This window comes from Pelophylax lessonae (genome assembly GCF_965119305.1).
Source record: "Pelophylax lessonae genome assembly, chromosome: 4".
In the NCBI taxonomy this organism is placed as follows: Eukaryota; Metazoa; Chordata; class Amphibia; order Anura; family Ranidae; genus Pelophylax; species Pelophylax lessonae.
Window position 1 is genome coordinate 64,481,580 of NC_138771.1, and position 26,264 is coordinate 64,507,843.

General features: G+C 46.3%; 1 protein-coding gene across 1 annotated transcript in view; it reads right to left on the reverse strand.

Moving 5' to 3' along the window:
* LOC309554094 (endophilin-A3-like) overlaps positions 1 to 26,264 on the reverse strand; it is a 190,702-nt gene that overhangs the window by 11,063 nt on the left and 153,375 nt on the right. The window contains exon 8 of the mRNA XM_082255635.1: positions 19,210 to 19,334. Within this exon, the coding sequence (XP_082111761.1) occupies positions 19,210 to 19,334 (125 nt within the window). The remainder of the gene's footprint in view (positions 1 to 19,209; positions 19,335 to 26,264) is intronic.

Here is a 26,264-nt window from a genome sequence, read left to right on the forward strand (position 1 = left end):
TCTTCCATGTGCGATAATAGACTTTGCTAGAAGTCGCTTTCCTTGCTTTAATTAGAGTAGGAATAACTGAAGCTGACAATCCCCTGTCCTTCAGTACCTGGGTCTCAATGGCCAGGCCGTTAAAACCAGCGACTGTAAAGCACGATGGAAGATCGGTCCTTGAGACCGCAGATCCTCCCTGAGAAGAAGTCTCCAAGGAGCGTCTGCGACTAGCCTGCCCAAGTCGGCGTACCCGGCTTGACGAGGCCAGCCCGGAATTACCAGGATAACTGGAGTTCCCTCCACCTCTATCCTGCGGAGAAATCTCAGCAGTAACTTGAGAGGGGGGGGGGAAGACATACAGTAGCTGATACTTCCCCTACGGGGCGCTCAGCGCGTCTGCTGCGTCCGCTAGAGGATCGCGGGCGCGAGCCCTGTTGAGCCAACCTGCCAACAGATCCATATCCGGGGTGCCCCAATTAAGGGACAGCTGGTGAAATACCTCTGGATGAAGAGACTATTCCTCTTGATCCAGAATCTGACGGCTGAAATAATCTGCCTGTCCACCCCCGTGATAAATATCGCGGAGAGAACTGGAACAACTGTTCCCCCAATAAAGAATGTTGGCCACTTCTATGGCCGCCAGGGCACTCTTGGTGCCCCTTGGTGATCGACATAAGTCATGACCGTGGCATAGTCCGATTGGATCCGAACCGGACTGCCCTGGAGCTGCTCGGTCCAGTAAATCAGACAAAGTCTTGTTCGCTCTCAGTTCCAACACCTTTATCGGTAACCTGGAATTTATCAGAAGAAATGACTTCCCCTGGCTGAGCATCGGAGACCGAAGCCACCAGACCAGAGCCTCCCTGGTCCGCTCACTCAATCGGATCCGATTGTCCAGGGAATCGGGATTCCGATTCCATATGAGAAGAATCTCCTCTTTGGAGAATTTGGGTATGAGACTGGGCAAACGGTACTGCCTCTAAGGAGGCGACCATCAATCCCAGCCAGTTGACGGACAGCAACATCCGAATCATTGACTGAATCTTCTGGAGTTTCTCCGCCTGGAGAAACACTCTTGCCAAGGATATATCCAAAATTAGGCCCAGATAGTTCAGTCTCCTGGTGGGAACCAGGGATGATCTTTGGGAAAAGCAAAGAAAAGGAATGGTAACTACCACTGCTTGTTGCATCAAGCTGTTCCCCGCAAAGCTTTTTAAGCGACCCGGGGATGTCGAATATTGGAAGGGAAGAATCGCACCGGTGGAAGTGATCAAAACTCGATCTTGTATCCCGACCATATGACCTTGCAAACCCCTTTATCCGGGATTCTGGAAAGCCCTGGATCCGGAAACCGGTGAAGAGGTCCCCCCACCCTAGAGATGGGTGGGGCCCATTCTGTCAATCCAACGAGATAACAGTGGCTTTATTTAGTCTGGAAATCGGTGAGTCCACTATTGGTGGTACCGTCCATCTTTGTAATGAGGGATTCCTCAAAATGATAGCGCATAGCAATGTGTTTGGAAATAGCAGGGGCTCGTTTACGGAAGACCCCATTTGGGCAAGGGAAACCCTTCACCATTTTGGTAGGCTTGCTAGTACCAAAAAAGGATTATGAGTCTCAGCTACCTCTGCCGGTGTAACCTCAAGATTTAAGGTTTCCCGGCAATGACAAGCTCAGAATCCGTATCTGAAGTATCAGATGACATAGGGGTAGGCGGGGGTCGCTCTTCTTGACCCCCATATCTGACAGGCTACCTCCACCCGGGATACCAAAGACTCCAAAACTGCAGATAATGCATCATCACAAGTAGGGTACTGGAGGGTCCGGCGGCCACCCCGAGGGGATCAGGTGGGGATACATGAGTGGCAGGGTTCATGTAACAAGACACTTGCCAGCAAACACAAAAACATTTATTGCAAGAAAAATTTTTTTTTTTTTTAACTTAGTCCCCCAGCGCAGTAGCGCCCCTCAGTCTACCTGCTTGGACCCCTCAGAAAGAGAGAGAGAGAGACCCCCAAGGCTCACCTGATGCACAGAAGTTTCTTATCAACTTGTTTCCAGCACTGTCTGTTACAGACAGGAAGTCTTTGGCTTGCTTTCCCTGGGCCAAGGAGGCGGCTCCGCCCCTTTACACGCCTTCCGGCGCCTCCCAATTACTCCACGAGGGGTTTGGTCACCTCAAACATGGCCGCCCCCATGCTGGAGACACGAGGCTACGCCAATATGGCGGCCTCGTGCGATCTGCAGGAAAATGGCGGCGGCCTGTGTAGGATAGCGGCGGCTTGCAAGCTAGCAGCGGCCTGTGGGATGTGTGCATTCGGCCTGTGCGGCCTGCGGAAGTGCCTTGGCCTGCGGGAGGTGTCCTCGGCCTGCGGGAGACTGTGTGGCCTGTGGAAGTGACTGGCTTTCTGGAGGGATGGCGATCTGTGGCTGCAGTAACTCAGGCATAGGCATCGGCCTGTGTACACACTAGACAGGTAGGATACCTCTATACCTCAATAGTAATGCCTTTTAGTAGTCTGCCACTGACTTCAGTCACCCTTACAGTCATATAGTGACTTTAGATAGTCAGCTCCCAAACCAAGCCTCCTGGTTTCTATTCACAAAAATCACACTCAAATTGGGGGATCTGTGACCTGTTATAGGATAGAGGGGAGACCCAGAAAACCGAGTGTCCGACCATCCCAGAGAGGGGCCCGCGTCCACCAACAAACCCGACAGGGGGAGAGGGGGAACATTCTACTCACCATACCGGAACCAGGCGGGCGCCAACTCCTGACAGAACCACTCTCCACCGGGGTGGGGGGGCTGTCGACCAATACGGACGCCGTGACTCTGTTGGTCATTGGCGTCCAGGCGAGATGTTTAACTCGCAGGGTCAGTCCCCGTCCAGTGGTACTATGTCGCGGCCGACCCAGCGCGGAGCTATGGCCTGCACGCACTCGTAGGCTGAACTGGGGTGACCACTGGATCTCAACATCCAGCCCGTCGCCCAGTTTCAGCGTACTTGCTTGAAGATCTCACAGGAACACTTGCTGTAGCAGGAAGTGAGAGGATATACCCTCTGGGACTGCCCCTAGGGTGTGGCCAGAACGTTTTCTTTCCTGTCTAGTCCTATTCCTGTAGAGGGCAGTATAACCCGAGTTGATATTAATCAAGGAGGACTACGTCTGTCAATGAGCGACAGAGAAAAACCAACTGCCAATCCTAGCAGGCTGAGGCTTCCCGCAGCCACACATATACAAAGGGAGTGCATTCCTGCAGCTGCGGAGAATGCCTCTGCCACTTACGTTTGGTTGTTGGCTTTAAAAGCTTCCTGGTCTGGACTCTTGTCAAAACCTGCCTGAGCTCATTACTTGTCAACAACAAATGTCAGCAGAAAATTAATTTCTAGTTAGTTGCAAAACTAATTTCAAACAAGCTCAGGCAGGGTCAGAACGCACACAAGCTTATCCCTGGTTTTGACAAATGTCATTAATTCAAGCATTTCAAACACAGGACCACTACTGCGTGTAAGATTCTGCATTAAATAGAGCTGGTTACATTTGAATACTCATTGTAATTTTGGCACAGTCAATGAATAGTGCATATGTGATTTGTACCCATAACAGAACATTGCACTTTAAAGGTTTTGTGATAATCTAGTTATCAATAGCAAAATATGCATTTTTACTACTACTGTTTAGGTTTTGTTATTCACTTCTGACCATTCCAATAATGCAAAGTTTCTTATCAGGAGGTCCTGCCAGCCTCTTCCTCCACAACATCCTTTGAATGATAAATTGAAGGAGCCAGGAGAAAAATGGTCAGAGGAACAGCAGCTACATACAATCAGATGCAGCTGCTGTTCAAAAATTCTAAAACCCACTAGCCACCAGAATACAATAGCCCAGTAGGGGGGTTTGTCCATCTGCACTGTTTAGCCTGGATGGAAGAAACTGGTAGTAGGTGAGAAACTGATGGTACAGCCATCCAGAATTCTGCTGTAAAACTAACCACACATGTAATCACTGAAGCTCAGGCTCAGAAAAGCCTGATATTTTATCATTTCCAAGCATACTATGCTTTTTGATAAATGTTTTTAAAATCTGAATAGTACAGCATTTAAAAAACAAACAATTAACTCTTATTGTATCGCATATGTCTCAGTCAGCTCATGAAAACAGTCAGTGACCAGACTGAGGAATGCTCCCCTGAGCAAGTGCTGATCGGCAGACCTTTTTCAGTCTGACCCCCTGCAGTACACACACGGGCCGAATGATGGCCAGTTTGTATTGAACCAGCCAATGCTGCAAAACATTGGGTCCGTGTGTAATAGGCTTTACTCTAAAAACAAAGCTATGAGCCATTCGTAGAAGAATTCTGTGTTAAACAGAGAAGGAAGAAATAGAGAAGGCTAAAATTACTCTGAAACATGCGGCTTCCCGGGGCACCTGAACAAGACAAATGAGCCACTCAGTTTTCTAAGAAAGCAAAATAGCAGCTGCATGAACAATATTAGGGACAACTCCTGGCTCCAGACTCCTCTGTGGGCTTTAACAGTTTAATGATAGTGCATTCATAAGGAAGATGTGACTGGTAAAACAGGCTAAGCACTGCATGGGTTATAAATGCTCAACTGGCACTTTCTCCTCTCCTTAACGCTCTGGTCTGTGGGTGGGGAATTGGCACGATCACCTGCAAAGCAGAGCATAAACCACTTGCATACCTAGCCCCTCCCCCAGCACCGCCTATGGAGATTTTTAAGTATTGTATCTTGTCGTCACTCCACCGCGCACTTTTAAAGCGGGACATGTTAGGTGTAACATCTTCTATATTTTGCCCAAAAAACTGGGTTATATACAGTTTTTTTGCATTAAGATTTATTAAAGTGTATTTTAATACCGTGCTGTGCAAATATCGTGTGACATAAAAAAAATGCAACAACCATCATCTTTTTCTCTAGGGTCTCTGCTATTATATATAAGATATTAAGAAATGACACTTTGCTACAATGTAAAGTAGTGAGTGTACAGCTTGTATAACAGTGTAAATTTGCTGTCTCCTCAAAATAACTCAACAACCATTAATGTCTAAACTGCTGGCAACAAAAAGTGAGTACATCCCCAAGTTAAAATTGGGCCCTTAGTGTCAATATTTTGTGTGGCCACCATTATTTTCCAGCACTGCCTTGACTCTCTTGGGTAAGGAGTACATCAGAGCATCACAGGTTGCCACTGGAGTCCTCTTCCACTCCTCTATGACCACATCACGGAGCTGGTGGATGTTCGAGATCTTGCGCTCCTCCACCTTCCATTTGAGGATGCCCTACTCAATAGTGTTTAGTTCTGGAGACATGCTTGGCCAGTCCATCACCTTATCTTCAGCTTCTTTAGCAAGGCAGTGGTCATCTTGAAGGTGTGTTTTGGGTCGTTATGTTGGAATACTGCCCTGCAGCCTAGTATCTGAGGGTAGGGGATCGTGCTCTGCATCAGTATGTCACAGTACATGTTGGTATTCATGAATCCCTCAATGAACTGTAGCTCCCCAGTGCCAGCAGCACTCATGCAGCCCCAGACCATGACACTCCCACCACCATGCTTGACTGTTCAGCAAACTGTTTGCGGGCTTTTTTTTTTTTTTTGGCATCATCTTTAGAAGAGGCTTCTTTCTGGGACAACAGCCATGCAGACCAATTTGATGCAGTGTGCAGCTTATGGTCTGAGCACTGACAGGCTGACCCCACCCCCCACCCCACCCCACCCTTCAACCTCTGCAGAAATGCTGGCAGCACTCATACGTCTATTTCCCAAAGACAACCTCCGGGAGTGACGCTGAGCACGTGCACTCAACTTCTTTGGTCGACCGTGGCGAGGCCTGTTCTGAGTGGAACCGGTCCTGTTAAACTGCTCTATGGTCTCGGCCACTGTGCTGCAGCTCTGTTTCAGGGTCTTGGCAATCTTCTTATAGCCTAGGCCATCTTTATGTAGGGCAACAATTCTTTTTTTCAGATCCTCAGAGAGTTCTCTGCCATGAGGTGACATGTTAAACTTCCAGTGACCAGTATGAAAGAGTGAGAGCGATAACACCAAATTTAACACACCTGCTCCCTATTCACACCTGAGAACTTGTACCACTAACGAGTCGCATGACACCGGGGAGAGATAATGGCTTATTGGGCCAGATTTGGACATTTTCACTTAGGGGTGTACTCACTTTTGTTGCCAGCGGTTTAGACATTAATGGCTGTGTGTTATTTTGAGGGGACAGCAAATTTACACTGTTATACAAGCTGTACACTCACTACTTTACAATATATATATATATATATATATATATATATATATATATATATATATATATATATATATATATATATATTGTTTGGGGACACACACACACTTTTTGAAAGCAGAGATCCTGGACAGAAAAATGGTGGTAGTTGCAACATTTTATGTTGCACGATACTTAAACAGTTCTTTATCAAATGCATATCGTCAGGAAAAAAAACACTAAAATTAATTCTAGTGCACACAAAATGCATTACACCCATTTTTGGGTAAAGTAAATAGATACATAACACATCAAGTCTAAAAATTGCACATGTCCATGGAAATGTAAAAAACAACGGCACCCAAAATTCTCTTTGGCAACTCTTTAAAAGCCTTTGAAGTAGAGCAAAGTTAATCGGAAAATGATTGCTCTCACTCCAACATTCGTGATAATACCTCATATGCGTGGTGCAGCTAATGAGAGTCTCATAAAAGTGATGGGGGCAGCTATAGAGCCACCCAGATCACTTTTCAGGAAAGCCTGTCACCAGGTCTTAAAGCCGGTACCAGGTTCACAAGTGCAGCAGCAGTCGCAAGCTAGATTTAACCACCTGTCTCAATTGCAGTAAAACCTTGGATTGCGAGCAGAATTAGTTCCGGAAACATGGTTGTAATCCAAAGCACTCATATATCAAAGCGAATTTCCTAATAAAAATAATGGAAACTATTTTTGTTCCACAACCATTTATACATAAGTCCTTCAGTTTATAGTCCATATAAAAAGATTATAGCAAAGTGATAGGTTGTGTAACCATAAAATGTCCATCCACAAATGGCAGCCTCCACAAGGGGATTAGAAGCAAAATCCAGCAGGAGCTACAGAGTATAAAAGAAGAGAGGCGCCTCTAAGTGTAGCAATATGGTTACATTTAATGAAGGTTCAACATTTAGCAACTCACATGGTTAATGATAAAAAAGGCACATCTAAGAATGCAGGCATCTGGGGCAAAGCTGTCCACATAGACCATCCTCCTCACCGCCGGCAGTCTGCAGTCGTGACCGGGAAGACTACCCTGCAGTAGAACGATCTGAAAGCGAGGCTTGAAGCCCTTGTGGGAGCGCAGCGTGGAAGGGAGGACGTCGATGGCGGTGCAGAGGACGGTCTATGTGGACAGCTTTACCCCGGATGCCTACATACTTATATGCGCCATATAATCATCAACCATGTGAGCTGCTGAATGTTGTACCCTTATTAAATGTAACCATATTACTACACTTAGAGGTGCAGCTCTTCTTTTATACTCAGTTGTGACATGACGCTACTTGTCCATCAAGACATTGCTTGTTTATCAAGTCAAAATTTATTAAAACATTTTTGCTTGTCTTGCAAAACGCTCTCAAACCAAATTACTCTCAATCCAAGGTTTTACTGTACTTTGTAGAACTATAATTTTACCCAAAAATTGGAAGTGGTGTGAAAGACATTAGTAAATGACCCACAACACTGATTTTAATTTAAGAATTAATTTTTCCCTCATTACACAAACAAAAGCAACAATATATCTATTTCTATAAAAGCGAATATGTCAAAGCAACAGGTTCTCTTGTTAAGACATCACCGGGACAACCCCCCTTCCTCAATCCTTTCCCTTCACACACACTCACACACCCACTCAACCCCCCCTCCGGAGAAGACAATAGCTCCAATTGCAAGGAAAGAAAATCGCTTAGTCTATGGCCAGCTTTAGTACGGTTACTAAGTCTTATTGTTTTATTACTGCAATGGACAGACTTGATGGCTAATAGTGAGACTTAAGTACAGGGGTAGAACCAACTTATTAACTCAAAGTCAATGCAACTTACTTTACTTGGGACACCCTAGGCACCCAGGGGGCGAATATTGAGAAAAGGCCAATAGATTTAGGATTATGTGGCTGTGAGAATGCCTGTAGGGCACATTTATAACAGTTTATTTAGGGCATGCACTGTGCAATAATGGCACATAGTTTTCTATATTTATTATGGAGTCCATTACTTGTATGTATGAGAATTAGTTTCATTAGTTGGCCTGGTATGAAATCAGCCAAACTAAATACAAGCATTTCTTATTGATATTCATCACATCATCTCCAACTCTGAAAGGCTGGCTGCAAGGCAATAATTAACTACATGCTAATTGCTCACATTTCACACAAGACATGAAACTTTCCCATTAATATTTTAAAGGAGAGCTCCGCTAAGCATTATTCACATCTAAGCTAGCTGTATAACACTGGATAACCATAGATTAATTTCAGAAAAACAAGCCTGTCTGTAGAAAAACAGTTACTGTTAATGAAATCTCAAAGGTTCTAACAATAATTCACGTGGCAGAATTTAGGATTAAAGGGATTGTAAAAGGATTTTATTTTTTAAACAACATGTTAAACTTACCTGCTCTTTGAAATGGTCTGGCAGATCCTCCTCTTCTCAGGCCCCCCGCTGGCGCATCTCACTTCACATGCTATGGGGCTCTCGCACTTGCTGGTTCCTGAGCTGACTCTGTGTGTCCCTAGACATACAGAACATGGCTTGGCCCCAACCCCACCCCCTCCTCACTGGCTGTGATTGATAGCAGCAGGAGCCTTTGTCTGAGAAAATGAGGGAGAAAGCTGAGAGCCTTTGCCATCGTGCACAACGCGGTTATTAAGGTTAAAGTAAAAGCCTTCTGCCTCTAGAACCACTTTAATGTGCATCCACACCCCATCCTGAGTGCGTCCTAGCTACACTGGTCAGAATCGGGTAAAAACACTCTCACTCTACTCTAATGAACCTAAGGGAGCTGTCATGATAAGGAAATGGTAGCTCCACACCCCACTGCCTCACTAGGGTATTAAAAGGGAACCTGTTGTAATGTAAATATAGAAATGAGCTTGTTTTAAAGCAGGGATCCTCAAACTACGGCCCTCCAGCTGTTGCGGAACTACACATCCCATGAGGCATTGTAAAACTCCGACATTTACAGACATGACTAGGCATGATGGGAGTTGTAGTTCCTGAACAACTGGAGGGCCATAGTTTGAAGACCCCTGTTTTAAAGCTTTGCAATTTTTTTTGGCACATATTAAAATGTATACGTAAATGTATGTGCCCACTGGAACGTTGGGCTGTGGAGGGGGCAGGAGTGGGTGGCTTAGGCTCTCTGACTCGCTGAGAGGCTGAATCGGGTGCCGGTCTAGGCAGTGGGCAGAACAAGACCATATGGTCGTGATCTTTCCCAAGCCTGGACCGGCTCTGATGTCTGCTGAAGATTGGTCACAAGAGTTCAGAACAAACTGCACTCCTGTGATCCACAGAAGTAGTGCAGCCAAATACTAGGATAAGGATCTTTATTTTAAAAAAGTGACAGTTATTTAGCTGCAGGAAAGAAAATCACTTAGTCTATGACTGGCTTAAGGCCCCTTTCACACTTGTGCGACCTGAAAGTGGTGTGATTTTGCCTGGACTTGAAGCAATGCCTGTTTAATCCTGAAGTCTATGGACCTCAAGTCGCATCAAAGTCGGACCAAAGTAGTGCAGGGACTACTTTGAAGTCGCTGCGACTTGAAGTTGCACAGATATGAACGGTACTCATTGGAAATCATGGAGTACGACTTTACAGTCCCAAGTCGCAGGACAAGTCGCACAAGTGTGAAGGGGGCCTAAACTGAACATTTAATATAATTACAACTACAACCTACTGTGTGGGTATTTGTGCACTGTAGCAGAAAATTCAATGTACTTCACATGTACAGCTAATATCCTTTATTAAAAACTCCTTCCTTGAGTTGCAAAGGTTTAGCAAAATAAAAGCACACAAAAAACATGGAATATATTTAGGATGAGAATGTGTCCCCTGGAAAAGGCATGAAAATGTATTCAGCACAACTGAAACATTGGGATCACAGGGCCAACTGCCTTATCTATGCGTTAGTTGAGATTGCCCAACATTAATCAAAGACATATACTTTATTGTGAATGACAACAGACCTAATTCACTCGATCTGAAGTTAGAAGTTTCACAGTACAGTGTTATTGGGAATGGAGGAAACCATCTGCCATTTGGGGAAAAAAATAAAAATCTACACCTCCTAAAGCGGAGTCATCCTATTTTATACAAAGAATCTAAAAAAGCTTTAATATCTCTATGGGGTTTTTCTATGGAAGCACATAACTATTTCTAACTGCTTCCAAACAGTCCTATATCTTCATGAAATCTACTCCATCTCCAATACACGGCCTCTCAGTAGACGGAGCCAATATATTACCATGTAAAAAAATGCTACAACCATCAAAACACAATAGTTTTATTATTGGCTTTGACTGTAGCTGGCAATATACCAATGTTTCAGCCCTAATGGGAATTTTGACAGGACAATAACCCCATTGGGGTTTAGGCATTGTTACCATGGCGACCTAACAAAGGTTTGTACATCACAGTGTTTTTAATCTCTTTGTCATCGTTACTTTAAGTCATTATTGTTCCAGAGGGAGAAGACAGACTACAGTATTCTTAACCACTTAAGCCCCGGAAGATTTTACCCCCATTCTGACCAGGGGGTATTTTGCGATTCGGCACTGCGTGACTTTAACGGACAATTGCGCGGTTGTGTGACGCTGTACCTAAACAAATTCGGCGTCCTTTTTTTCCCACAAACAGAGCTTTCTTTTGGTGGTATTTGATCACCTGTGCGATTTTTTGATCACGCGCTATAAACAAAAAAAGGAGCGTCAATTTTGCAAAAATAGCAATATTTTTCACATTTTTTTATATGAAATTCCCCCCCCAAAAAAATGTAAAAATCAAAATTTTTTAACATTTTCGGCCAATTTGTTTTATGCTACCTATGTTTGGTAAAAAAAAAAAAAAAAAATCGCAAAAAGCGTATTTTGATTGGTTTGCGCAAAAGTTATCGCGTTTACTAACAAGGGGAAAGATTTTTGTCATTTTTGTTGTTTTTTTTTTTTAACGCGTAATGGCGGCGATCTGCGATTTTTTTTGCGGGACTGCGACATTGTGGCGGACAGATCGGACCCTTGACTGACATTTTTGATACTTTTGGGGTTACCAGTGACATTTCTACAGTAATCAGTGCTATACATATGCACTGTTACTGTAAAAATACACTGGTAGTGAAGGGGTTAACTTTATTTAGGAGGGAGGGGCTGTGTGTGTCCCTAGGGGCGTGCTTTCTACTGTGATTGGCTGTAGCTTCAGCTGTAAGGACACTGATCAACGGATCTACATAGTAGATCCGTGTGATCAGTGTCTTTACACCGAGGAGAATGACAGGTGGCTTGTTTACACAAGCTGCCTGCCTTTCTCCCTCTCCCCCGCCGATCGCCGAGTGACCGGCGGACATCGGGTCCGCTGGTCACAAGCGCGGGGGGGTGGTCCGTGACCACGCGGGAGGGGGGGCGCGCGCTCGCTCCCTAGACCCTCACAAGCTAGTGACGTAGCCCTACGTCACTTTGCCTGTGAGGGGCTGACTGCCGACGTAGATCGGCGTTAGGCAGTCGGCAAGTGGTTAAAAGTTCAACTCCAGCTACAGGATTTTTAAATTTAAAGTGGATTTCCAGGCAAACCCTAACTAGTCTTAAAAATGCTCCCTCCCCTCCTAACATCTATGCTGACATAGGCAAGGCAATAGATGGAGCAAATCTTTCCTGCAACCACAGGCTGCAAAAAAGAAATTAGGAAATTTGCTTGACTCCCCCAACAACACAGACAGTGCTGACAGGGGAATCCCTCCTGCCAAGCCATTGTATTGTCCTGGGGGAGGGGGGGGGGGGGTGGAGTGTTCGGGGACACCAGGGAAGGTGTCCCCGCTGGGAGAACTCATTATTGCTAGTGGCTATACCATCCACTAGCAAGAATTGCATGTAAAATCAGGCAGGCTGGTTGTATCGATTGATCAACAATCAGCCTGCCTATACATGGGGTTCGAACTATCTATGGCTGGCCTAACCTCTGTAAGGAAGATGTGTATACTCACCTATGATCAGCCCACTCTAGTCCAGTTATGTGATCCAGCTCACCTGTATTAGCCAGCAGTGGCTACAGGGAAGAGGAGGGAGCACCAACGATGGACTGTTATAGGAATCATATGGGTAATGGGTTGTCAAGCGACGCAGGGGATCATGTGACAGACTGGAGTGGGCTGAAAATAGGCAAGTATATACAGTACATCTTTCTTACATAGGTTTGCCATCATAGGTGTTATCAGAGGAATGTAGCATTTTTAGGACTAGTTAGGTGATATCTTGGAATTTTACTTTGACTAATTTTCATTCTTTAGCTGCTTCTCCATGCTCCGCAGTGCTCTTCCTTCTCTGCCAGTGGCTACTACCCCACTTCCAGGTTGAGTGATGTCCCCTGCATCATCCAACCCCTGTGAGCCCAAGCTGTCATGGCCTAACCCCTGTGCCATTACACAGTGCAGGCTCAAAGTAATTGCTGCTGTATGCAGAACTGAAGCTTATCCACCACTGGAGCTGAAGGAGAGGGACGGTGCTTGCCACATGACTGCATGGAAGACCCTGGGGTTTAAAGTGTTGTTCCGCCTCAAGAAAAAAAAATTAAAAGTCAGCAGCTACACATACTGTAGCTGCTGACTTTTAATATTAGGACACTTACCTGTCCTGGAATCCAGCAATGTTGGCACCCCAGCCAATGTTTTAATCGGCTGTTGGGTGCTGCCGCCGCAGTTGCTAGGAAGGGAACACTGCAGTGAAGGGGGGGGGGGGGGGGCTAGGTTAGTGATGTGCTTTTCCACGGCCGAGTCCACTGGAATTAGGGACAGGTACCTATCAAAAACAGGTACCCACTCCCCCTCCCCCTGAAAGGTGCCAAACGTGGCACTGGAGGCAAACAGATAAGTGGAAGTTTAACTTTTGGGTGGAACTAGTCTTTTTTTGTTTCTTTAGCAAAAGTCCCCTCCTGCTGCTTGTAAAAGCAATACAGTGGCTAGTTAGCCCCTACACACACACATATATATATATACATATTATATATACATACATACATATACATACACACACAAAAAAACTGTGATTATGTAAGGAAACCTGAGACCGTATATGTGTACAGAAGTAAAACCAGTTCTGCTGAACGAATTGCCCAATGCAAGGTGTAATGAATATGTCAGTATATGTCCTAACATAGTCACAGGCCTCTTGTGCATTGCAAAACTTTGAAAAAAAACAGCTTACCTGAGAAGTATATACTTGAGAAAAAAAATAAGCTTAAAATAAAGATTTCCTTTAGGAAACAAAAATTCTTCTTATCTTGATATCAGTAGGGTTATACTGCCCCCTACAGGAGTAGTAAACTAGGCAGAAAAAAGTTCCAGCCACGCCTATGGGCAGTCCTGGGGGCATACTCCCTCTCTCCCTGCTATAGGATGTCAGTTTTGTATCAAAGCAGTGTCAGAAAATAATACCAACCCAACTTAAAAATAGAGGGGCGGGTACTGTGTCCATCAATTAACTTAAGAGAAAAGGATTTTATAGTAAGACAAAAATCCAATTTTCTCTATCGTTCATTGATGGACGCAGTCTTATCTTGATATCAGTAGGGACGTCCCAAAGCAGTGCCATAAAATGAGGGGTGGGACAAAATTAAGAAAAATAAGTCCCCAAGGTTAAACCATAGCCAACCAGGCAACCTTGGACTCATCACAACCACAAGAGGAGACCCACCTGAAAAACCATAAAAACCCTCAAGGGAGACTAAGAGCCCTCTTAACCGGTTGCCGACCGCCGCACGACTATATACTGCGGCGGTCAGCCCCGGCCAGGCAGAGGGACGTATCGGTACGTCACTCGCCTGTCACTGACTTGCGAGCCTATCGCGGGCGGGCGCGCGCCCGCCGAGGCGCGTGCCCGCCGCGGCTCGTTCACAGGCAAGTCAGTGCGTGTGACCGGCGGACTCGATGTCCGCCGGCCACACTACGATCGCTCCTGTGAAGGGAGAAAGACAGAGCAGCTTGTGTAAACAAGCTGCCTGTCAGTTCTCCCTGTGTAAAAGTGAAGATCTGACCGTTCTACTATGTAGAACGGTTGATCTTTGCTTTTACACCAATAGCCATGTCCCTACACAGTAGAAAGCACGCCCCTAGGACACACTTAACCCCTCCCTGTCCAATAAAGTTAACCCCTTCCCTGCCAGTGTCATTTTTGCAGTAACAGTGCATATGTATAGCACTGATTACTGCAGTAATGTCACTGGTAACCCCAAAAGTGTCAAAAATGTCAGTCAAGGGTCCGATCTGTCCGCCGCAATGTCGCAGTACCGAAAAAAAAAATCGCAGATCGCCGCCATTATGCGTTAAAAAAAAAAAACACCAAAAATGACAAAAATCTTTCTCTTTGTTAGTAAACGCGATAACTTTTGCGCAAACCAATCAAAATACGCTTTTTGCGATTTTTTTTACCAAACCTAGGTAGCATAAAACAAATTGGCCGAAAAATGTTAAAAAATTTTGATTTTTACTTTTTTTTTTGGGGAATTTCATATAAAAAAATGTGAAAAATATTGTTATTTTTGCAAAATTTACGCTCTTTTTTTGTTTATAGCGCGTGATCAAAAAATCGCACAGGTGATCAAATACCACCAAAAGAAAGCTCTGTTTGTGGGAAAAAAAGGACGTCAAATTCGTTTAGGTACAGCGTCGCACGACCGCACAATTGTCCGTTAAATTCACGCAGTAAAAAATCGCAAAAAAACCCCTGGTCCTTTAGCAGCCAAATCCTCCGGGGCTTAAGTGGTTAAACAGCAGCCTGCAAAACTTTGCGGCCAAAAGAGGCATCTGCAGATGCCAGCACATCCACCTTATAAGGTGTGAACAGACCAGGTAGCCGCCTTCCAAACCTGAAGCACAGAAGCCTGATGGCGAAAAGCCCAGGAAGCACTAAGCGCCCGAGTAGAGTGCCTTAACAGGGAAAGGAGGAACCTGAACCTTAATCGAATAAGCCTCCACCACGGTCTTTCTGATCCATCTGGAAATAGTCACAGCAGACGAGGGCAGCCCTTTCTTAGGGCCATCCGTAATCACAAAGAGCGAATCTGACTTCTGAAAAGACTCAGTAGTCGCCAAGTAAACCACGATAGCCTGAACCACATCCAAAGTATGCAGTGCAAGTTCCTTTTGGTGCCCCCTTGGTGATTGACATAAGCCATAACCATTGCATTGTCCGATTGAATGCGCACTGGACAACCCTGCAGGTGCTCGGTCCAGTGGACTAGGCAAGGCCTGATCGGTCTCAGCTCCAGAACATTGATCGGTAACCTGGATTCTTCCAGGGACCAGACTCCTTGAGCAGAGAACCTGCCAAGAACCCCTCCCCACCTGGACAGACTGGCATCCGTGGTGACAATCGTCCAATATACAGGGAGGAAGGATATCCCTTGCTTGAGCATAGGGGACCAAAGCCACCATATTAGGGACTCCCTGGACACCTGGCTCAGTTGGATCTGATTGTCCAGGGAATTCGGATTCTTGCTCCATTTGAGAAGGATTTCCTTCTGGAGGATCCTCGTGTGGAATTGAGAGAAGGGGATCGCCTCAAAGGATGACACCATCAGACCCAGAACTCTGATACAGGTCCGAAGGGTCGACCATTTGCCGGACAGCAACAGCTGAACATCATTCTGGAGTTTTAGGAGTTTTTCTGGAGGAAGAAACACCCTGGCCGAGGACCAAAATTAGGCCCAGATAGTCCAGTCTCATGGAAGATACCAAGGATGGCTTCTGAAGGTTCAGAATCCACCCGAACTTCTCCAGAGTTCTCATGGTGATTTCCAAATTTGTTTCCAGCACCGTGGGAGACTCCACACGTAGAAGCAGATCGTCAAGGTAACCCAGGACCGATATCTCCTGCTGTCGCAACAGGGCCAGGAGCAGAGGCGAGGCCAAAGGGTAACACCACAAATTGATAGTGATCCTCCCCCACGGCAAAACAGAGAAACCGTTGGTATCCTGCACATACCAGGATGTGAAGTTAGGCATCTTTGATGTCTATGGAGGCCAGGAAATCCCCCTGATGTAGGGAAGCCACCACCGTGCGAACTGATTCCATCTTGAATTTTTGAACTCGCACAACGCAATTCAGTGCCTTCAGGTCCAGGATTGGACGCACCTTGCCTTCCTTCCTGGGGACCGTAAACAGGTTTGAATAAAACCCCTGAAAATGTCCCACACACGGAACCGGAACTTTTACTCCCCGTTTTACCAGGTTCGGAACTGCCCCAAAGAGAGCCTGTAAGCGATCCGGGGACAGTTGCACATTTGAAGGGAAGAACCTTACCGGCGGGATGGATCGAAACTCGAGCTTGTAACCGGACCGTATGACCTCTTGAACCCATTTGTCTTGTATGCGGGATAGCCACAAGTTCGGGAACCGGCAAAGACGTCCCCCCACCCCAGATACGAGTGAGGGCACACCTTCAGGCCGAAGTGGCCTTGTCCTCAGGCCTGGAGAAACTAGATTTTTGTTAGCCAGACCAGGGTTCGCTTGGAACCACCCAAGGGGCCCTTGAAGGACTTTGCCTTATCAACTAACCCTGAGGAACGAAAAAACTTCTTGTGTTCTGAAAAGAAGGGAACCCATCTGCGACGAGGGTCCTTACCCTTGTTAGCCTGCGGGAGAGAGGTACTCTTACCCCCTGTAAGACCTTTGATAATGTCATCCAGGGTAGCCAAAAACAGGCGAGCTCCTTAAAAAGGTTGATCAGTTAAGGCCTTCTTTGAAGTCTGATCCGTGGACCAGCACTTTAGCCAAAGTATACGCCGACAGTTGGCCCAAAATGGGAGCAGTATCCAGCGTGGCATCGCAAGCAAAATGCAGCCCCTGTACCAACTGGTCCAACAGCTCTGCAAGAGCAGAGGGGACTTCTCTCCAGGTCACGGCGTAGTAACTTAGCCCATTCAATCAATGTTTGCGAGACTAGGGCAACGGTAAACACCGGTCTTAGTGTAGACTCCGCCAGGGAGTAGAGTACATATTGCGGGTCACAGACTCCGCCTTTCTATCCACCAGGTCCTTAAAGACTGGGGAATCCTCCATTGGGATCATGTTAGCTTTATTCAGTCTTGAGACCAGAGGGTCCACCGTAGGTGGCACAGTCCACTTCTTAATCAGGGACTCCTCAAAAGGGTAGCGTCTAGCATTCTGCTTAGGCATCCCAGGGGAGCGCTTTGGGCGGTCCCATTCTTTTTTGAGCATGCTGTCAAATAACGCGGGAAAAGGAGAAACCTGTGGATGGCTTGTGGGTGCCAAACGTAACCTTCGCCTCAGCTGCAGTCCTCCATTTTTAGGGTCTCACACACAGATACAACCAGTGCATCCACCAACCTCTTGTCTTGCGTGGCAGTGGAGGTAGAAATGTCATCCTCACTAATCGGAGGAGACAGGGCGCAGGATAGGAGGCCCGGCAGGGAGACCCGCGTCTGCGGTGGCTGAGTCAGACTCAGACTCTGAGACATCAGATCAGGCAGGGGTAGGCGGAGGGCATTTTTTAGCACCTCACCCTTTAAAGGATACCTCCACCCAGGACGGAAACAATTTCAGGACCGCCGAAAGTGCATCTATAGACAGCTGGGATCCAGAGGGCCCTGCAGCCTCCGAGAGGGGGTCAGGTGGGGACACTTGTTTTGCAGGGTCCATGTTGCACCAGGGGAACCCGTCAGCAAAAAATTAAAAAAAAAAAGATTTAGTTTTTTTTTTTTTTAAAACGTCTCATTGAGCTACAGCGCCCCCAAGAGGACAGGCAGCGCACACTGGAGACCCCCAGCAGAGAGAGAGAGACCCCCCAGACTCCCCACCCTACAGTAAAGATGCACCAGGAGGCCCAGAACATCTGCACACACGTGTAAGAAGCAATCTGGATCCCAAAAGAAAGATCTGGAGATCAGCACCAGGGTATAGGGAGGGGCTCCACTCACAAAAACGCCTCCAGCAACTCCCATTCAGTGATTCCTATGAGAAATCCACCGAAAAATGGCGCCAGGTGTACCAAGATGGCTGCCGCTGCATACAGAGCACATGTGACTACAAGAAAATGGCGGGTACCCCCCAGCCTACTTAATGGATTGATTAGAAGGTGGGCCCTGGAGTGACAGGTAGAAACCCCCCCACACACGATCGTTTATCCGTTGCCAGTGGCGCACCCCTCCGCCCCCACCTGCGGCCTCAAGCGTGGATTCAGCCACCGGGAGTAGTCACTAACGTCCCAACATTCCCAGTAGTGGGGGGGGGGCAGGTAGGCGGGGGTGCGTGACAGGACAGAGGGGAACCCGGGATTGTGAGGGTCCGACCGTCCCAGGTAGGGGCCCGCGTCCACCAAAAATTCACCAGGGGAAGAGGGGGGAACATTTACTCACCATACCGGAATAGGCAGGAGCCATCTCCTGACAGAAGCCCTTTCCGCCGAAGTGGGGGGGGGGGGGCTGTCGGCCAAATAAGAATGCTGCGACTCGGGCCTAGACTCGGTCGTATGCGACCTGGCGAGACGTTTAACTCTCTGGGCCAGTCCCCGTCCAGTGGGACTCTGTCGCAGGCGACCCAGCGCGGAGCTACTGTCTGTGCACGCTCGTTGGCCGGCTGGGGTGACCACTGGATCTATACATCCATCCCGTCGCCCAGATCCAGCATAGTGGCTTGTAGATCTCACAGGAAAAATATCTGGAAAAAAAGCTAACAAAAAAAAAAAAAAAAAACTATCTAGAAAAAAAACTTTGTCAGGACCAGAGATCCCAGCAAGGAACTAGGTCCTTACTACTGACTAGGCAGATTAAAACTGACATATAGGCGTGGCCGGAACTTTTTTCTGCCTAGTGTCCTACTCCTGTAGGAGGCAGCATAACCCTACTGATATCAAGATAAGAAGACTGCGTCCGTCAATGAAGGATAGAGAAAAAGTGTTTTATTGAGTATAAGACGAAAGGTCGTCTGTACCTGATAATTTGATGGATGAATTACAGGAGACCCCATTATGTTGCATCTTTTCATTTGACTCTATTGTAGACATTATCGATCTTGAAAGATGTTCTCTTTTGGGTCGGCTTGATGCAGAATTCATTCTGTGAGTAGAAAATGGTGAAGTGAGTTTTACAGAGAAGACAGTAAAGAGGACAGGTAGTGTTCGACTTAATATGCTTTTTAGAGAGAGCTTGGCTGACACTTGATAGGACTACAATGCACCTCCCTTGTAGGCCACAGAAGATCATTAGATCTGATGCCTAGATTACCTTTTGGTGGGCTTATAATATAATATATATACTATATTATATTAAATAGCGAGGTGTTAGAATTATTGTCAGGTTTTTATTGCCATCTGTGTCCCCATTAGGGAGATTCACTTTTTCCAACTGGTCCCCAAGTCCCCAGGGATGAATGTGAGGGCAAATCCAAAATATTGAGTTGCCACCTGAAGAATAGAAGAAATCTGCCAATGGTGCCGCTTATTTCTGTGACAGCTGTTTAAGGGCTCGCTTACACCTAACCGTGGTAAAAAAAACAACAAAAAAAAAAAAAACAACAAAGTTTTTGAGCTGTGTTTTTACCACCCCCTTTAAGTTGCAAAAGCAGCCAGACATGTTGCAGCACAAATTAACCCCCCCCCCCCCCCCATCAGCGGGCAGTACCGCCACTTATTACAAATGAATAGGAATGAACTGCTACCACCCTGAAACTGGGGTTAATGCATGTGGTTGCTGCATGGTGGTACGGCCTTTACAGGATTAAAACAGTTCTATTAGGAGACAACATATAGACTCGCCACTGCCTGTCAAATGCCTCTGAAAAATAATCCACCACAGATGGCTTTTCAAAGGGGCATCCTAAAACTGGGGTGTTGTGGAAATGTTAATATTTGTGTGGACATTTTTCAGGATGTGTTTTAGTTAAATTGCCATTATGTCTCCCAGTGTCAGTTTACCGGTAATCGCTATGTACAGGGAATATGGTTTTAACTAGTATTGAGGAAAGACCCGTAGTTATGGAAACCTTCTATTAAATGGAGACTGCATACCACTCACCTGATCTCCCGAGCGACAGGAGCTCTGAGCGGCTAGCGAACGGGCGAATGCCAGTCCGGATCTATGGGAGTGCAATGCCAAGACCGCCGCGCAAATGTATATCAGTCAGCCGGGGCCCTGGTATTCACTGGCGGAGATGTGTTTGAGGCGGAATTATTGTCGTTTTAATAAGTATCTGCCTTTTAGCTGAATAATGGCTGGTAGCTTTCTGTTATGCTTGATCCGCATGATTAAAATGCCGCTATATCCTTTGCAGATATAGTCTCATTTACTGGAACAGTAGCATAATCACTATCAAATATGGTTTTTATGAACTTTATTATATAGGATTCACTCTAAGGTTATGACGGGAGTGCATGCGCATGTATTAGTGGGGCTGCGTTCATGAGAGTACAGACTAGTTCCATTGCATGGTTTGGCGGCCATTACACATGGGTCCAATTGTTAGCAATGGGTGCAAAAGGAACAATGTACTAACGGCTGGAAACTCATGCACACGGCTCAGCCTGTTCATTAACATACACTCCCCTTTCTATTGAACCTTTGAATGTATACATGTCTGCGATTGGTTGTGTTGTAAAGTCGCTACTTCCCATTGTAAACCATGGTTTCCTGACTATAAATAAGCAAGAGCCCTGTGTTGGAGCAGGGACTAATTCTGTTGACATCGACCATGACACAACTTTTTGCCTGTTTCTCTCTTTGTCTCTGATCGCGCTTGGATTTCTTTATACAAAAGAGCTGTACATTGTACTTTCAGTACAAGGGATTAATGGCGATTGGCTCTTATTAATATTTACTTATGCACTGTCACGTCTTTCACACTCAAATATGTAATGAGCTAGAGGGATAGTACAACTTAGTAAAAAGGAATTTAATTTTATAATTATTATTTTTAATCGGATAAAGAAGGAACAGCAGCCTGCAAAACTTTGCGGCCAAAAGATGCATCCGCAGATGCCAAAGTATCTACCTTATAGAATTTTATAAAGATATGCACCGACGACCAAGTGGTCACCTTGCAAACTTGCCATATTGATGCCTGATGACGGAAGACCCAAGAAGCATTCAGCGTGCAGTGAAAGGGAAAGGTGGAACCTGACCTTTAATGAAATAGGCCTGAGTCACCGTCTGTCTGATCCATCTGGAGATGGTAGCCGAAGAAGCAGCCAGCCCTTTTCTTGGTCTGTCCATAACCAGAAAAAAGCGAGTCTGAACTCTGAAAGTAGCTGCCAGATACATCCGAATTGCACAGACCACATCCAAGGTATGCAAAACAAATTCCACAGGGATGAGCTTGGGACACAAGGAAGGCAACTCAATGTCTCCCTATGGACCACCAAATCAGGACTGCAACAGGATAATACCGCCAATTCTGATACCCTGCGGGCCGAGGTAACAGCCACCAAGAATGTTCCCTTCTGGGATAATGTAGACAAGGGAATCTCCCGAATATTCTCAAATGGAGGTTTCTGGAGAACCGAAAGCACTACATTTAAATCCTATGGCGACAAAAGACACTGTACAGGTGGAGCCACATGTCAAACCCCCTGAATTTAGGTACAAACTAAAAAGTGCATGGCTAGGGGTCGCTGAAAGAAGATTGCCAACGCAAACACCTGGCCCTTGATGGTACTCAAGGCCAACTTCTGATCCACGCCCCATTGAAGAAAGGTTAAGATCCGGGCCACAGAAAAGGATTGAGGATAAGCGCCAATTGACTCACACCAAGAATGTACGCTTTGCACGTATGATGGTATATATTGCTGGAAAATGACTTCCTCGCCTTCACCATAGTAGGGATCACTGATCCAGACAAACCTCTATCCCTCAGTACTTGGCTTTCAATAGCCATTAAAACCAGCGACGTTAATGCAGGATGGTAGATTAGCCCTTGGGACAACTGGTCTTCTCTGAGAGGAAGCCCCCAAGATAATTGGAAGATCCTCGCTCTTGATTCCCTGCAGGAACTGTTGTAAAAGTCTGAGCAGAGGATTATACCGGCCTTAGCCTAGCCCCTGGATGCCTGTGGCATCTGCCAGAAGAACCCATGCTCTCGCCACGAACCTCGGTATCCTCCTGTGGAGCAGAACCTGCTAAAGGAGCTGCATGTACGACTGTGCAAACAGAACTGTCTTGAAAATGGACACCACCAGACTCAGAACCTGTATGCAAATCGGGAGAGAGAACTATTTATCTGTGTGACAGCAGCCGGTGAATCACATAGAAAAACAGTGTGTCATGGCGCTCTACTAATGTGCATAGGTGGTAGAGGAAAACATTAAAAAAGTGGGGGGAAAAAAAAAGGAAAAAACGGAAGGAAGGGGGGGGGGGTTACAAACTGTGGTGGGGAGGCAACATTCAGTGGCTGCCTGCTGGAGCAAGGAGGAACTCTGGAGTACAGGAAACAAGAGAAAACGGCGTCAGCTTAGTGTAGCAAATTTATTAATGGAAATAGAGATAACATAACAACTCACTTTGAGGTAAAAGTGGAACAGTGCGACAGGAAAGACAGTTCTTTTGCTTCCACCCTAGTCCATGCAGCGCGGGGTTGGAGTGGTCCTGTGGGGAAGCTGGTGGTGGGCAGCTGTGTCCCACAGTCCAGCAGCGGCTGTATGAGACTCGTGGCCGTGTTCTGGGCGGGCTTCCGAGTCGAAGATGTCACATCCGGTTAGGAGAAGGCGGAGCAGGAAGTGCGTGCGTTCGGAGCATCCATGCTCCTTCGTCAGGCAGCCGGTGAATCTCAGCCTGTGGTTTCTGAAATTTGTCCAGAGGAAGGACCACCCTGGTCAGAATGAAAATCAGACCTAGGTAACTCAATTCCCTGGACAGGGATAGGGGGGACCTTAGGTAGTTTGGACATTACCTGAACCTTTGCAGGAATTAAATCCACACAAAGAGACTCAGGACCTAAAAAACTTGAAAAGAAAAAAACTTTGCCCCCCTTTCTGGGTACCCTCAAAAGAAACATTTCGTGGATCTCCTTGACACTCACAAAAAGTCCACGGGGCCAGAAACCAGCGAAGATGTCATCCCATCCCAATAATGGGTGAGGGCAGACCTTCATGCAAGAAGGGGTCTTGTCTGCTGGTCCGGAGAAGCTAGCTCTAGGCTTACCAGACCAAGGTTACTTGGAACCTCCGGGGGAAGATTTAAAAGATCTATTTCCCTTATTCTCCGTCCCAGAAGTATGAAATAATTTTTTATGGGTTGAGAAGGAGGGCCCCTGTCTGCAACAAGGCTCCTTCCCTTTCCTTCACTGTGGCAAAAAGGTACTCTTCCCCACGATACCCTTTAACCACTTTACCACTGGAGGATTTTCCTGCTTTACGTCCAGGCCACTTTTTGCAACTTGGCACTGTGCGACTTTAACTGACAATTGCGCGATAATGCAATGCCGTACCCAAACGAAATTTACGTCCTTTTTTTTTCCCCACAAACAGAGCTATCTTTTGGTGGTATTTGATCACCTCTGCGCTTTTCATTTTTTGCGATATTAATAAAAAAAAGAGCGACAATTTTGAAAAAACAACAATATTTTTCTACTTTGACAGTTAAAAAATATCCAATATATTCAATTTTGTCATATATTTAGGCCAAAATGTATTTAGCTACGTCTTTGACAAAAAAATTCTCAATGAGCGTATTTTTAACCGCTTTAAGACCGCAAGATTTTACCCCATTCCTGACCAGGCCATATTTTGCAATTTGGCACTGCGTTACTTTAACGGACAATTGCGTGGGCGTGCGATGCTGTACCCAAATTAAATTTATGTCCCTTTTTTCCCCCACAAATAGAGATTTCTTTTGGTGGTATTTGATCACCTGTGCAATTTTTACTTTTTGCGCTATAAACAAAAAAAGAGCGACAATTTTGAAAAAATAACAATATTTTTCAAATTTTTTTTTTTTTATATGAAATCCCCCCCCCCCCCCCCCCAATGTAAAAATCCAAATTGTTTAACATTTTAGGCCAATTGGTTTTCTGCTACATAGGTTTGGTAAAAAAATCAAAAAAAAAAAATCGCCACAAGCGTATTTTGATTGGTTTGTGCAAATGTTATCGCAGCTACTAACTACGGGAAAGATTTATGTCATTTTTATTGTTTTTTTTTTTTTTTTTTTTTTTTTAACGAGTAATGGCGGCGATCTGCGAATTTTTTTTGCGGGACTGCGACATTGCGGCGGACAGATCGGACCCTTGACTGACATTTTTGCCACTTTTGGGGGGACCAGTGACATTACTACAGTAATCAGTGCTATAAATATGCGGTTAATGATGTCATCCAGAAGAGCCCCAAACAGGCGCTTGCCTTGAAAGGGCAGATCAGTGAGAGCTTTCTTAGAGGCCTGGTCTGCGGATGAATTCTTAAGCCACAGCACGCGCCTAATCACTGCGGCTGAAACAAAGTTTGGACAGCACAGGAGCTGTTTCCAAAGCTGCATCACAAATAAACTGCAGCCCATGGACCAACTGGTCCACTAAATCAACATAAGCAGTGGGGACCTGCTCGCTTCCCAGGCCCTGGCGCAAAAGCTTGGCCCATTCAGTTAGGGTCTAAGACACCAAGGCTGAGGCAAAGACTGGCCGCAATGCCGAACCAGCCATAGTAAACATGCTGCGTGCCACAGCCTCCGCTTTCCTGTCAGCCGGGTCCTTAAAGGATGGGGATTCCTCTACTGGGATCATGGTTGCTTTACTCAACCTGAAAACAGGAGGGTCCAACAATTGTGAACTAGACCACTTTTTTTTAAAGGTGACTCTTCAAAAGGGTGACGTACAGCAAAACGTTTGGGGACCACAAAGGTTTATTTTGTATTTTCCCATTCCTTACAGGAAAACCTGTCAGAATAAGGCACATAAGGAAACACCTTTGGAGTGTGAGGTGACTTGTGCGTTCAAAATGACACAGCCACGTCCGTGGCTACATCAGCTGCATCCTCCATTTTTAAAGTTTCATGCACTGCAATGATAAGTGCGTCTACCAGCACTTTTTCATTCGCTGCTGCGACCACGGAGGAATCATCCTCACTAGCGGATGGATCTGGGGGTGTGATATTACGCCTCCCTGGACAGGCTGCGTCCACGGGGACAACAGGCTCAGAATCAGATGAGACAGAATGAGCAGGGGAAGACGGGGGACGCTTCCTCCTGGGCCTTTGCCCACACGCCACTTCCTCCCGGGACACTGCAGGACCGCCGTCAGTGCAACCATGGGAAGCTGGGGTTCAGAGGGACCATTCCACCTCCATGAGGAGGTCAGTAGAGGAGATGTGACCCTGAGGCTCCATAAGGAAAGGAAGACCTTGCAAACACAAAACACAAAAACGATCTTTTGGCACTACTAAAAAGGATCCCCTTAAGGCTCCAGGTACCTATCAGCAGAAAGAGAGATAACAGGGATCCCCCAAGGACTCACCCTACGAAAGGGAGGAGCGCAGAGAAAACCCAGCATCATAATGGACGCCATCTCTGTTCATACACCCTGGGCACAGGAAGAGGAAACTGAGGAGGAAGAAGAGGAGCTTTGGCATCCCCACGAGGCTTCAGTCGTCTCCCGGACTAAGGGAAAATGGCCCCGTGACATCATCAGGCTACACAAACATGGCCACCAGCCAGACTAAGGAAAAATGGCCTCAGAGACATCGGGCTACACAAACATGGTCGCCAACCGGAGACCAGACAGACAAAGGGAAAATGGCTGTGCCCTCCGTAACACTGCACCCTCTACAAGGGGAACCCCCTCCTGAAGGTAGAACACACGCTAGGGGAGACTCCGCTGCGCACTCTGCACTGGGACCTCCCTGCACTATACCCACACTGCAAACAGTGGGGCATGCACCTAGGGGTCTCCTATACTGGGACTCCTTCAGACTACCAGGGCAGGACACACTATCCCAGGACCCTTACAGAGTGGGGATAGCAGAGGGGACCCCAGAGGATATCCGCTGTATCCTCTGCCCTGGGACCCG